The 14707-nt window shown below is 44.4% G+C and overlaps 1 protein-coding gene across 19 annotated transcripts in view; it reads right to left on the reverse strand.

Moving 5' to 3' along the window:
• Positions 1-2520: 2520 nt before the first annotated feature.
• Positions 2521-14707, reverse strand: part of MPHOSPH9 (M-phase phosphoprotein 9) — a 99085-nt gene continuing 86898 nt past the window's right edge. For 11 of the 19 annotated variants that reach the window (XM_055237962.2, XM_055237963.2, XM_063614649.1 and 8 more), the window contains 6 exons: positions 14087-14227; positions 13131-13251; positions 12232-12335; positions 11254-11501; positions 10899-10967; positions 6552-7063 (listed from right to left, as the gene is read on the reverse strand). In XM_055237962.2, coding sequence (XP_055093937.1) covers positions 6962-7063; positions 10899-10967; positions 11254-11501; positions 12232-12335; positions 13131-13251; positions 14087-14227 — 785 coding nt within the window. In that variant the 3' untranslated portion in view covers positions 6552-6961. Of the gene's footprint in view, positions 2820-6551; positions 7064-10898; positions 10968-11253; positions 11502-12231; positions 12336-13130; positions 13252-14086; positions 14228-14707 lie in introns of those variants that run through there. The other 8 variants (XM_063614645.1, XM_063614642.1, XM_063614646.1 and 5 more) reach the window with 5 other exon arrangements.

The following is a 14707-nucleotide window of genomic DNA, read 5'->3' on the forward strand; positions in this document are numbered from 1 at the left end:
TGCCTTCCCTCCAGAAGTGGGGGGTCTATCCTAGCAGCTCTGGTCACTCCCAGATGGGGGCCGGGGAAAGAGCTGGTTGTGGACAAAGACAGATGTTCCAATGAGGTCTCCTTTGAAGAATCCAGACTCTGGGTGGGGGAGGCAGGTAGGCCGGCGTGTTTGGAGAGGCGCCCAGCCCACACTTCAGAGGGAGGGAGAGGAGTGCAGGATGTCTCTGCAGGAGCAAGTCGGTGGAAACGGGACAAGCCTGGAGGACTTGCCTTGAAATGACATTTGCACCGCACGCACTATGTTCACCTGGAGTGGCCGTTTGGGATTTCTTGCGGGGAGACAGTGCACACTGGGGCGGGGGACACTGAACAGCCCTGCCACAGATAAGAAAGGATTCGGGGTGGGAAGAAGACAGAGCCGGCACCCCCATTACAACACGAAGGGGGCACTGAGGATGGAGACGGGCCACACCCCAACCCTGGGCGCCCGACAGGCAGAGGCCACGGCCCGGGCCTGGGGACGTTCAGCTGGAGGCGGGAAGCAGAGAAGGCGGGCCGGGGGCTCACCTCCGCTTCCTCCCGACAGCCCCTTCCTCGCCCTGGCACCGGCACTGCCCACGCCTGCCCCCCGACCGCTATGACACTTGTCCCTGGCGGGGGTCCCCCACGCGGCCGCGACCGACGGAAATTCGGAAATCAGCGTTTCGGGCACGAATCCGGGGCCGGCGACTCACTGAGGCCAAGCTCGGGCGGTCTCCCGAGCGGGGTTCCCGCACGCCACACCCTCCTCCCTGCCCGGGTCTCCGCTCCCTCCTCCAGCCCCCTAGGCTCGGGGGGCGGGCGGGCCGGGGCCTCTCTGGGAGCCGCCGCCCCAGATCCCCAGGTCCCCGGCCCGCGCCCGGCACTGCGGGACTCACCGCGGGCCTGCGGAGCGGCCGCCCGGACGCACTCACCCCGCTCGGCGCGGCCGCGGGCTCTGTCCTCTTCGGGGCCCCGGCTGGGCCGCCGCCACCTCACGCCGCCTCACCGGGAGCGCCCGCCCCGCGGCCCCGGCCCGGCCGGCTGCGCCCCGCGCGCCCCCGCCGCCTGCTGACCCCGGGCGAGCGGCAGGGCCCCGGCGGGCATTGCTCCCGGGCGTCGCAGACGGGCGGCGGCGGCGCACGTGCTGGCGGGCGGCTCTCGCTGAGGCGGCCGCGGGCTGAGAAGGAAGCGCCGGGCGGGCGGCCGGGGCCGGCTGGACAGCTCTACGCCGCGGCGCCGCCGTGCCCCGCGCACCCCAGCGGCCACTGCTGCCCGCGCGCGCCGGGCCGGGCTCGCATTCCCTCAGTAGCGGCGGCGCCTCCTCAGGCCGCGCGGGGGAGCGGCGGCGGCGGCGGCGGCGGGGGCGCGTCCCTGCGGAGTCCCGGCCCGGCCCCGCCGCCTCCGCCGGAAGAAACCTCTCCGACTTGGGCAGCCCGCCTGGTTCCTCAGCCCTGCCGCGGCGCCCCCGCTCCTCCCCTGCTCGCCCGTGTCCTCAGGGCCCGGGACTGGACTCGGGGGCGGCGGCGCGTATCCCCGCCCCGGGCTCCTCGCCCACCGTCCGCAGCAGCCGAGCGCACTCGGGGGCGAGAACCGGCCCACTTGCGGCCGCTGTGACTCTTAAAACAGCCTCATTTTTAAAAATGAAGTTTCTTAGGAGCGAAATGGTAAACCAGGGAGGGCAGAGCGCAGCGGGCAGCTCACCGAAGCCCAGCCCCGGGCGCGGTGCTCGCCACACGCCGGGTCCGCGTTCTCCCCTCAGGACGCCCGGGCCGCGGCCCAGGGAACGGCAGAGCCGGGAGCGCAGCCGTCCGGGTCCCCACCTCAGGGAATAGCTGGAAGAGGATCACTAACAGTTTAATCCCGATGATCTGGCACGACAGGGCTCTCCAACGGGAAGAGCCCCCGGTGGGGGAGCGCATGGTGACATTCCTTAAAAACATGAGGTGTTTGTTAGGTTGAGCCAGGGTGGACTTGTTTGGCAAAATCTGAAGTCATGAAACTAAAGAGGACACACCTAAAACTTAGTGATGGGCGACCCATCCCTAGTTATTTATCACCTTATAAGGCTGAGGAGACGGCGGTGCTCCCCTGGAGGGGAGAGGACAAGCTAAAATTAAGGCGGCCTAGATGACTCCACATGAAGCCGGGGAGGCCGAGCCCCTGACAGCTGCTTACCTCCTGGGGTCACCGCAGAACCCAACTGAACGGGCCAGGAAGGCCATCGTTCCCGACTCGCCTCCAGGTGACCCTGACCATGACCACGCAGAGGAGGCGAAGGCGTACCATCATCACCTAGAACGCCTCAGCTCCTTCCCTCCACCAAGAGGTGCCCTAGGATCCATCCAGAAAGATCTGCGGAGCCCACAGAGTCCCAACGGGAACTGTGCTCCTGGATGGACGCCCCTTAACCCGTAACTCAAGGACTTCTCTATGCCTGGGACTTAAAATCACCAACAACCCGCTCCCGCAGCCAGCTAGCGGAAGTAAACACACAAAGGCCACACGCCAGTTCACAGCCACGAGTATTTATTGAGTGCCTGTAGTGCAAAAAGAGATGGTCCCTGCTCCCGCGGAGCTTACAGCTTCACGACTCCAGCATCTGGCTAGATTCAGAAAGAACTGCAGCAAGCACTTGTCTACCCACCAGCAGCACTGTATAAAGCACATTTTTCACATTATCGGTCACTCTTATAGTGAAATTGTTAGATGTAAAAATTATCCTTGAAATCTGTAGTCATAGAGATGACATGATATATAATGTCCAGCAAATGCACATTTATGGCTTGATTCCTCACATATCTGAGGGGTCTATGGAAATAAAGTACAAATCAGGCAGAAAAGACTTAGTAACACATTTCCTAAGAATACAGGGCTAGTTTATTATCAAACTACCATAGAGCTCTTGGCAGGGCAGGAAATTATTTCCAGCAAAATTTGTGCAATATAGTGGATTTAATCAAACCTGCAACTGTCAACCATACATGGTCCCTCATGACAGGTAAATATAATCTACCTGTCTGAACCCTAAAAGGCTACAGGTGTGCATTTATTTTTTAAAGCTTCTTAAAGACTCATAGCACAAGTGGCACATTGAAATCTAGTGAAAATTTCTGAGATAATCTAAAAATTAAAGTGACAAAAGTGTCTAAATTTTACTACATATGTAAGGTGCAGGGTTCAGATTTCAAGCAGTGTCCAGCAAAGCACGTGGCTTTTCTGAGCGAGAAGGGGACAGGTTTTGGTTGGCTATCACAGACTCCACATATATCTCCTAACACCCACTTGCAGGCATTTCCTGTGCGTGGTTCTGCCCACAGGCTGTCACCTTTAGATGAAACATTTGAAGGGGCAATTATTTGGAGGATACTGGCAATAATTTTTAGAAAAACAGCCTATATTTATATCAAATAACCCCCAAGTCACCAATGAAGACCAAAGTGCTTTCTGAACTTACACGTGACGGTTATCAAATTTGTTAAATTTTTGGTGGTTAAAAAACCAAACACACCAGAGGGAAGCTCAATTTAAACTCCAAAAAAGCTCATTTTTTTGCAAAGCATGAAGAGAACATCTTAGACCACCTCACAAATGTCAGTCCAAGGCAGTTTTTAGGTCAACTTCTTGGGACATAATCTACTTTTTTATTTCAAAAAGTATGCTACCTCAAGGCTGGGCGCAGTGGCTCATGCCTATAATCCCAACACTTTGGGAGGCCAAGGCAGGCGGATCATTTGGGGTCAAAAGTTCAAGACCAGGATGGCCAACATGGTGAGAACCCCCTCTCTACCGAAAATACAAAAATTAACCAGATGTGGTACCTGTAATCCCAGCTACACGGGAGGCTGAGGCAGGAGAATAGCTTGAACCCAGGAGACAGAGGTTGCAGTGAGCTGGTATCACACCACTGCACTCCAGCCTGGGCAACAGAGCTAGACTCCATGTCAAAAAAAAAAAAAGTATGCTACCTCAAAAGCCTACTTAACACAATGAATCTGAAATATAATACTTCTTGAGCACTTACTAAGCACCAGGCACTTTACAAAATCTCCCTTAATGAAAGGAGTTTTCTTATTTCATCCTATAGCTGAGGAAGGCAGGCCTGTGCCAGGATGTGACCCAGGTCTCTCTGGCTCCAAGTTTCTCCTTTCTTGTCCCCTGAGCCCAGCTCTGCACAGCCCTAGCACGGCCACTTTAGCTACATGTGTTGCTTCAGTTGGAAAAGTCCTTCAGTTGCAAAGGCCATTTCCATACCTCAGGAGTAGCTCCTGCAAACAGAGGCTTAGCAAGGGCAAGGAAGGGGGCAGATCCAGGCATCAGGAGAGAGTCCACTTTCTATTTGCATTTTAAAAGGCACTTCTCAGAAGTGGCAGATTTGCTTAGGGTTTTTTTTTGTTTTTTTTTTTTTAACTATTAATACCTGCAGCACAGCCCCAAGCCAACAACAAAAATAGTTTACACCCCAGGATAATAGCTGCTATTTAGAATTGCCATCTTTCCTACTTTTAGGTGGAGTGTTTTTTCAGTTGAGTGTTCATAAGATAAGCATTACGAAAGAGAAAGATAGCAGAAAGAATTTTCCTTGGTATCCCTCTTCACAGCTATGAAGAAAAAAGAATACATTTTTTAGAAATAAGTGACTGATAGCTCCAATCTATTACACACTTCAAATATCAAAGCATATGCTGAGAGAGAGGCACAGAAGATGTTTTGATGGAGCTTAACGCCTTTTTTGGAATAAGCCAATATAGGCTACTAAGAAGATAATTCCTTGGCAAGATAAAACTATCATCTCTTCTGAAATGGCATTTTTTAATTCTTAAGAATGTAGTAGATTTTACAATAAAAGTAGGGAACAAGGAAATATCCTAACAATTTTCAAGTTAGTTTTTAACGTCATATCCAGGAACACATTAAAGGTGGTCTTACTAGGTCTTGACACAACCTGTACTGGAGCTTGATTAAAATGAACATTTTCTTTACCAAGACTAGATTTTTTTTTTAAGGCTAGAAAACCAAGAATAAAGAATACCAAGAATAGGCCAGATGTGGTGGCTCATGCCTGTAATCCCAGCACTTTGGGGGACCGAGGCAGGCGGATCACATGAGTTCAGGAGTTTGAGACCAGCCTGGCCAACATGGTGAAACACCATCTCTACTAAAAAAAAAAAAAAAAAAAAAGATACACACACACACACAATTAGCTGTGCATGGTGGCAGATGCCTGTAATCCCAGCTACCCCGGAGGCTGAGGCAGGAGAATCGCTTGAACCCGGGAGGCAGAGGTTGCAGTGAGCTGAGGTCATGCCATTGCACTCCAGCCTGGGCAACAAGGGCAAAACTCCATCTAAAAAAATAAATAAATAAAATAAAAATAAAAAACAAGAATAAAGGCACTTGATTCTAATTATAAGTAATTTTGATTAGCCTGAAGTCTTCAAAAGTTGCAGGAGTAGGGAGCAAAGGTTCAACTGCACTGTCAGACAGGCCGCACTCCTTGCTGAGAAGGGAGCAGGGCTGCGGACCCCTGGCCTGGGGACCAGCCAGGTGAAGGGTGCTCAAAGGTCGTTTGAAAGCCTGCTTGGAATAACTGGGATGGCTTGGTTCATTCTAACTACTTATTATTAAGAGCCACATAAAGAGGAAAAGCTCAAAAGCAAACCAAAATTTAAAATCTGAGCATGTTTAGTACGAATCCATTTTGAAAGTTTGGATGAGTCTGTTTATCAACATGTACCGAGCGGGAATTATGTGGGGCACTGCGTTCTGACTGGCTACCAAAAAGTAAGCAGTTACACAGCTCCAACTTAACCAGCAGTCCCAACACAAACCTGCCAATGCTCCTGGATCAGAGGAGAGACTCCTGCCCACGCGCTACTTCTGAGAGCCAGCGGCTACCACAGAGGCAGTGGGTTGGAGCCCTCTGCAAGGCTGAGGGGAAGGCACCAGGCTCCATCTGAACACACTCCCTGTCATTAACAAATACAGTAGATTGTGATGATCTAAAGTCTAGTGTTCTTACAGCACCTACAATGGAAATATTTTCCTTTTGGCCAGGGTGAAGGAGTGGAAAGGGGTGAACATATCCAGATGACAACGACGACGGACAGCTGAAGCCATGCACACTAAGAAAACCAGGCTGCCCTCTTAATCCCTCATGGGGTGGTGGCTTGTATTTCAAAGGGTTTATCTGTCCATTTATTGTCCAGGGTGGGACACAAGTTAATTCAGAACAATGGGCAGAGAGCTACGCTGAGAGCCCTCCAGAGCGGGCTCTCCAATTGTTTAACTTTTTTAGAAAAGATAAAATTAGAGAATTACAATCTCTCTCATTTTTCTCTTACAGACAATAAAGTTTAAAGAAAATGGGTTATATTCATGTAGTTTTCAAAGCTTTCCAAGAGTCCATTATTACTATTCTGATATTCACTCTAAGACATGTTTCAAATAGGAATTGCATTATCATTTTTTAAAAACCTCAACACACCTGAAATCCAAGGTACACTGTAATTGTTTATGTATTCAGCATGTACTAGTCTATCATTATGGAAGCTATTAAGCTTTATTTTTTAAAAAATGAATTGTATTTACAATGTAGAACAAGTTTATAAAATTGGTGTGCAAAGTTAATTGTAAAAGGATAACACTATTTGTTTAGAAACAAGCTGCTTCCACTGTTTATATTTCCTTATTCTTGATATAAATTGGAGACATATACTATTTAAAAATAATGCTTTTTAAATAGTAAAATATACAAGAGATTCCTGAGCATAACAAAAATATCTTGAAAATATGTGGCCATTTGAAGTATAAAATAGCAAGTGTAAGAATAGCATGATTGTAAAACTACTGTTTGAAGGCTTATAAACAATACAAAATAGTTTGCCTTTTCTGACTGCATAATTATACATTAGTGCAAACAAAAATGTCTCAAAATTTAATGGCTACAAATCTCAAAGATTTGCAGAGGTGCGCAAAACATGGAATTTCTTTAGCGTCATGCGAACTGAACCCAGTTCTCGATTAATCCTTTCCAAACGATCTTCCAAGGCTTCCTAGGTGAAAACAATGGGAAAAGTTTAATTAGAATTCTATACCAAGTTCTATAATCACCACCAAACTGACCTTTCTTTTAGCAAAAGGGCAAGTATAAACACTAAAATTACAATTATTTTGCTTTCTACACAAATCATCTTATGATTTCTTTTAAACTGGACAATATAAATCAGCTTTTCAACTATTCCAAATAACTGCTGTACTTTAAAATATTCTCAATATGTTTGACACATTGAATATATGGAAATTCTAGTAATAGCAATACAACCAACTGGAAGAGGATAATTCTTTGGCTCTGCTGAAGTGAGAACAGTACAAGAGGGGCCTAGGAGGTGCTTCACACATTTCACCAGAAGAAATGGACACATTTGATCAGTGCTGCATCCCACACATACATAGATCAAATAACTTTCTTCTCACCAAAATTTGTAAGTTAAAAAGGAAAAAAAAAACACTGAAGGATACTTTTCTAAAAAAAAATAGATTTCACAATGAATTAACAATTGCTATTTTAAAATAAAGAATATTACTGTTAAATAATACCTGGACTATATATCATTATACATACTTCTGTGTTTTTGTTGAGACAGGGTTTTGCTCTGTCACCCAAAGCTGAACTGCAATGACATGATCATAGCTTACTGCAGCCTCAAACTCTTGGGCTCAAGCAATCCTTCCACCTTAGCCTCTCGAGTATCTGAAACTACAGGCAGGCACCACCACACCTGGCTGATTTTAAACATTTTTTTTTTGCAGAGACAAGGTCTCACTATGTCACCCAGGCTGGTCTCAAACTCCTGGCCTCAAGTGATCCACCCACCTCGGCCTCCCAAAGTGCTGGGATTATAGGCGTAAGCCACCGCACCCAGCCTCATTTTAGTTAATTTATTCAGTATTAATTCCAATGGTGTCCTGAAATAAAACTTAAAAATTTTTTCTTTAATTATAAAAGGATTATAGAACACTTAGCATATAGAAAATTAAGAAGACAAATAAGCAAAAAAAAACTGTTCCTCTTTCCTATTTTTTCTGCATACATATATACGCATACCCCTTTTTTGTGGGGGGAGGGAGGGGCAGACGGAGTCTCGCTCTGTTGCCCAGGCTGGAGTGCAGTGGCACAATCTCAGCTCACTGCAACCTCTGCCTCCCAGGTTCAAGCGATTCTCCTCCCTCAGCCTCAAAAGTAGCTGGGATTACAGGTGCCCACTACCATGCCCGGCTCATTTTTATATTTTTAGTAGAGAAGGGTTTTGCCATATTGGCCAAGCTGGTCTTGAACTCCTGACTGCAGGTGATCTGATCTGCCCACCTCAGCCTCCCAAAGTGCTGGGATTACAGGCGTGAGCCAGCGCACCCAGCCATGTATCATTTTTAAAAAGAAAAATAAAGCCAAGCATGGTGGCTCACACCTGTAATCCCAGCACTTTGGGAGACCAAAGTGGGAGAATCACCTGTGGCCAGGAGTTTGAGACCAGCCTGGGCAATGCTGCAATGCCCCGCCTCAAAAAAATTTTTTAAATTAGCCAGGTGTGGTGGTGCATGCCTGTAGTCCTAGCTTACTCAAGGGGCTGGGGCCTCAGAGGTCAAGACTACAGTGAGCTATGATTATGCCAATGCACTCCAGCCTGAGTGACAGAATGAGACCCTGTCTCAAAAAAATTAAAAGAGAAACCTAAGAAGAGAATCAAACTCTGTCTCAATTTTTTTTTTTTTTGGAGACACAGTCTCACTCTGTTGCCCTGACTGGAGTACAGTGGTGCAATCTCAGCTCACTGCAACCTCCAACTCTTGGGTTCAACTGAACCTCCTGCCTCAGCCTCCAAGTAGCTGAGATTACAGGCACACCACCACAACCGGCTAATTTTTTTGTATTTTTAGTAGAGACAGGCTTTCACCACGTTGGCCAGGCTGGCCTCAAACTCCTGACCTCAAGTGATCCGCCCACCTTGGCCTCCCAAAGTGCTGAGATTACAGTGGCATGAGCCACTGTGCTCAGCCTCAAAACATCTTTGAATTAGGCCGGGCCCATGTGCCTGTAATCCCAGCTACTCGGGAGGCTGAGGCAGGAGAATCAGTTGAACCAGGGAGTTGGAGGTTGCAGTGAACCGAGATTGTGTCACTGCGCTCCAGCCTGGTGACAGAGCGAGACTCCGTCCCAAACTAGATAAATAAAAGATTAGCCAAGACAACCCCACAGCTTTTAAAAAACGATCACATTGGCAGGTATTTTTTTTTATTATTATTCTTTTTCGGAGACGGAGTCTTGCTCTGTCACCCAGGCTGAGTGCAGTGGCACGATCTCAGCTCAATGCAACCTCCACCACCCGGGTTCAAGCGATTCTCATGCCTCAGCCTCCCGAGTAGCTAGGACTGCAGGCGTGCACTACCACGCCTGGCTAATTTTTTGTATATTTAGTAGAGATGGGGTTTTGCCATGTTGGCCAGGCTGGTCTCGAACTCCTGACCTCGTGATACACCCACCTCGGCCTCCCAAAGTGCTAGGATTACAGGCATAAGCCATTGCACCTGGCCATGGCAGTCTTTTCCCCCCCAAAAAATACAGGTTTCAGGATGGGGAAGAGCTTATCTTCATACACTGCAGGTAGGAGTAGAAATTGTCTCAAACATCCTGGGTTACAACTTGACATATATCCAAATCCTTAGAAATGTGCATTTCTTTGGACCTAGCATTTTTACTTCTGAGAATGATTCCTAAGGCAATACTTACATGTGCAAAGAGATATGTTTAAGAACTTTATTGAAGCCTTATTTACGATATCCAAAATTAGAAGCAACCCAAATTTCTACTAAAACATTCTTGGTTAAATATGTTACTGCTGATGGAATATTGTACGTTAATTTAAAAGGATGTTATAGAAAGATATTTCATAACATGAAAAGTTCAATTGAAAGTTTTTTTTTGGTTTTTTTTTTTTAAGACTGAGTCTTGCTCTATTACCCAGGCTGGAGTGCAGTGGCATCATCTTGGCTCACTGCAACCTCCACCTTCCAGGTTGGAGCAATTCTCCTGCCTCAGCCTCCTGAGTAGCTGGAATTACAGGTGTCCCCCTGCCCACCATGCCCGGCTAATTTTTGTAGTTTAGTAGAGACGGGGTTTCACCATGTGGGCCAGGCTGGTCTCGAACTCCTGACCTCAGGTGATCCGCCCACTTCAGCCTCCCAAAGTGCTGGGATTACCGGCATGAGCCACCACGCCCGGCCTATAAATTATTGACTAAAATTTATCAGAACAAAAAGACAAAGTCAGAAAAAAAGAAGTTGGGGGCTGGGCGCAGTGGCTGGAACTCCTGACCTCAGGTGATACACTGGCCTCAGCCTCCCAAAGTGCTGGGATTACAGGCGTGAGCCCCTGCGCCCGGCCTACGGCTCACTTTTTGAACCTCTACAGCTATTCAGTTTCCAAAGTGTAACCATTTTATCTGCTTGCTAATGGAAAGGAGTTCAGAAATAAATTACAGATTTGAGGAGAGAGAAATCAAACAAAAAGAGAGACAATCTGTGAGCACTAACTTAATGTAAAATCTGTTGAAAAGCATATTGCCATTTGCTCTCAAGTTAGTTTCTTGAAAATACAAGGGCATGAACACCTTCTTCTCTAAGTCTAAAGGTAAAATCAATTTTTATTCCTGAAAGCTAGCTTGCAGTTATAAAATTGCTAAATCAAACACTTCCCGTAAAAGCTAAAAGTTTTGACTGCTGCTTCAGTGTGTCTAATTTTCACTGTGCCATGATTTTTTAAACCCCTCTTAGATAACTGGAACACTGACTGGCATCAAGCCTCTAAAGCAGATTCAAGCTAAGACATTTCACCTGATTTAATCTTGTCTGTAAAGTGATTCGTCCTCCAGGAGAAGGCATCCTGCTTAGTGCTGCCTCAATCTGTTAACACACGAAAAAAATATGTTTAAATTACTGGCAGGGAGGTTTATCACTCAGAATGGAAAGAAAAGATTTTGGCTTAGTATTTCCTTGTCCATTTCATCTCAACTTAATTTCCCTCTGTCAATTAGTAACGACCACATGGCTCAAATCCGTTGCTAGCACAGCTCTGGTATGTCATCCCATTGTAATTTCCTGAGACAGGTTTGACTCAATAATTCCCTTCTCCTTAGGCATAAGCATTAAGTTCAGAAAATAATTTTTTAAAATATTTGTTTGTTTTTACCTGGTCCTTTTCTTTTGTAAGTTCATCAAAAAATCGTTCTGTTTCAGCTAGGGTCCGAATTTTTGCTGTATATTCAAAATCATTCCCCTGTGGAGTGACTGAAACCAGCTTACACTGTTCATAGCTAACTGACTTATTCTTCTCCCAGGCTGTTCTCACAGATACTTTCTTCACTCCATTTGGCACTGGTTCAGGGCAAGAGCTATGATTAACATGGTTATCGGTGGCTTTCTCAGAATACGTTTTTTCTGTCAGAGAGGAGAGAAATTGCTTATATTTCTTACCAATTTTTCGTGTAGGTTGCATATATATTAAATATGTTGCCCAATTTCACTTTCTGGATATAGCTGCTATATGGCCCAAAAAAGTAATGAAAAGAGATACAATAATCAATCATATTTACTCAGTACTTTTTTCTCCAAAGAATTCTGAAAGCTTTGCCCTCTGTTTGACAATCTTTGCAACTTCCCTTAATGAACTTAAGCAAACTTCATGTAAACATAAATGAACTTTAAGTAAACTTAAAGCAAAAAAAAAAAAAAAAAGCTTAAAAACTAAATAATACATCACATTTAGTGGACATACACCAACACTAAACAGTTAATGTTTTGAGGGCCTACCCAAGTGATTTCACATACATTGTCTTATAGCTTTATTCCAATTTAGAATATAAATGAGAAAAAAAAGTTACCCAAAGCCTAAGCTGCACATAGAGAATAAAAGTAAAGAGAATAACTGAACAGTGTGGCTCTGGTAATTAAACATCAACATTCCCTGTACCTCAGTTTCCCAACTTTTCAATGAGGATAACAACATTGACATAACAACACGTAGCATCATGAGTGCTTAGTTTCAGACGCTCTTGAGTAGGAAAATTTTTAAGTGCAAGATATTACAATATTTAGAACACTGAGAGATACCAGAATCTCAAAAAATGAATGATTAAAACCGTAACTAATATTTTTTAGGAAAAGATACCTTCCGAGCCATCTAGAGGAAGAAACTGGAGTTGCTTTCTTGGATTGGTACGTTGTAATGTAGACACAGGAACAGTATCTAAATCATCCAAAAGTATATCAAATCTATTGAATGAAGCAAGTTACTTGTGAGAAAAAAAATGTTAACTGATTTTCCCTATCTCCACTACAAAGATGAGCTGGCATCCAGCTAACTCACATATTTATGTATTTTCTTAAAAGAAAGCTGGTTATGTAATTGTCTAAAACTGAAATTTTATTTCTATTTTCTAACAAAATTGTATTTACAAACTAAAGACTTAAAACACTTACCCGTACATTATCTCATTTGATCTTTATAAAAACCTTATGAAGTAAGCAGGGTAGTTATTATTATCCCCGTTTTATAGAAGAGGAAACTGAGGTTCAATGTGCTTAACTCATCTCCGCAAGAGCCTGACAGAATTGGGTCTGGAACCAAGAAGCAACATCCCTCCCCGCCAATAGCACACACAGCTGCCCACACTTCGGAGGGGACAGATTCTCAGCAGCACAGGTAAACTTGCATTTGGTGGCAGGGCCATACCAGTAAAGCCCACTTTCCTGTACAAATGGCCCAAAAGTTTTCCCGTATCATAAACCTTTTCAGGAAAACAAAGAACTATCATTCTACATACAAAAGCTGAACGGGGTGCTGAAGTGATATTTAAAATCTAGTAGTGGCAAGTTTACATAGTTAAAAACTGTGTTCATTGTACTGCAGTACTTTAGTTGTAGTATGACATTCACTTATGATTTAAATGAAATTCACGGAGTTCCCACTGGTAACTGAAAAATTAGTGATAGCTAGAAATATAAGTCAACATTTGGAAAAAAATCACTAATATAGTAAACTTTATTCTACAATTTTAGAGAACTTACCGAATCGGACTGCTCTCATTTTTGCTAAGCAGGTGACTAAATCCTGGGGACAAGTTTTCTTTAGGGGATCGCTTTGGACTATAAGCCACAGTCACTGGTGTTAGCATAATCTCTCTTTTTGCTATAGAAGAAAATTAAGAGGAAATATTCTTTTCCTTCTATATGTATCAGCATAACAGTTTCTTATTCAGTATTTTTTTTTTCTAATTTTGAAAGGAATATAATTTCAACGTAAAACTTTGAGAAATAAGAGTGTACAAAAAAATAAAATCACTCATAATCCTAACACCTAGAGGTAACCACTGTAACACTGTAGTATATCAGACAGTACTTTCAGCACTCTGACTCAAAACTGGTTTTTCAGGATTTTAGAAGTCGACTGGAAATAAGATGGAAACAGCAGTACACAACTGAACATTCCTATAACACAATAATAAGAATCTCCTCAGCTGGTGTGAAAATGGAAATTCTGGACAGAAATTCAATGCTTCAACTTTAAAACCAACCTGTAATTGGCTAAAGAAAGACGGTGACTAATGCTGAGTACTTGAGATCAAATACATAAGAAGTATATATGCAGACCAGCTTGGATTAATTTGATGGAATTAATGTTTTGAGCTGTCTACTATCTTAAAAACTCTGAAGTCTTTTTAAGTATTAGTTGCAAACAATTTAGTGGACACAATAAATTATTAGTATTAGTTGTAAACAATTTACTGGACACAATAAAAAATCTCACTTTAATAAACAGATTTCTTCATTTACATTTGTAGTATCTGTGTGATCAGACAATTTTATTTATGAACAAGATCTTATTTAGGGGTCCTCTGCTCAGAGTACTCTACTAGGTGCTGAGGATACAAGAGAAGCCAGAAACGGGCAAGCAGCGGGCACAAATAGATTTGACTCAGAGATCACGCTTTTGAACCCAAGAGATGTACACATCTAACTCTTACTTGGAGTACTTGATTTACGATTTGAAGGTGGTAAAGATGATGATCTCTGTGAGGCCGAATTAAGTCTCTTTTGTCTCTGTTGGGCACACTTTTCTGGAGAACGACTTGCATTAACTGAAGTTTCAGTTTGCTGAGGATTTACTACAGCAGACCAAAAAAAAGCAAAACAAAAAACAAATCAAAACAAGCCTAAGCTTCAGTTATCCACCTTTATTAACAGGTGGTTACACATGGTTACACACCAAGCCCCACAGCTTAGGTTCTGCTCAAAGCATTTATTCTCACCAGCTAGGTCATAACGACTATTTGCAAATGCACCACATTATAATGATAAAAAATGCTTGATGAAGAAAAATATGGGAGTTTATAATGAATTCATTCTGGTTCCCTGTTTACAATCAGCATTCAAGGTGACTTTCAAGAGGGTTATTTTTAGAAAGCAGGTTACTAATTTATTTACTAAGAGACACTGCTTGGGAGATGTAACCCCAAAGACGCTGGCAGGATGACTGAGGGGTCTGAGCAAGCAAGCATAGTGGCAAAGGAGAGAAACGTATTGGTGACCTGGACCTGTGAAAAAACACAGTATTAAAGACACCACTTGACTTATCTACAGATGCT

Source organism: Symphalangus syndactylus, chromosome 13 (genome assembly GCF_028878055.3).
Source record: "Symphalangus syndactylus isolate Jambi chromosome 13, NHGRI_mSymSyn1-v2.1_pri, whole genome shotgun sequence".
In the NCBI taxonomy this organism is placed as follows: Eukaryota; Metazoa; Chordata; class Mammalia; order Primates; family Hylobatidae; genus Symphalangus; species Symphalangus syndactylus.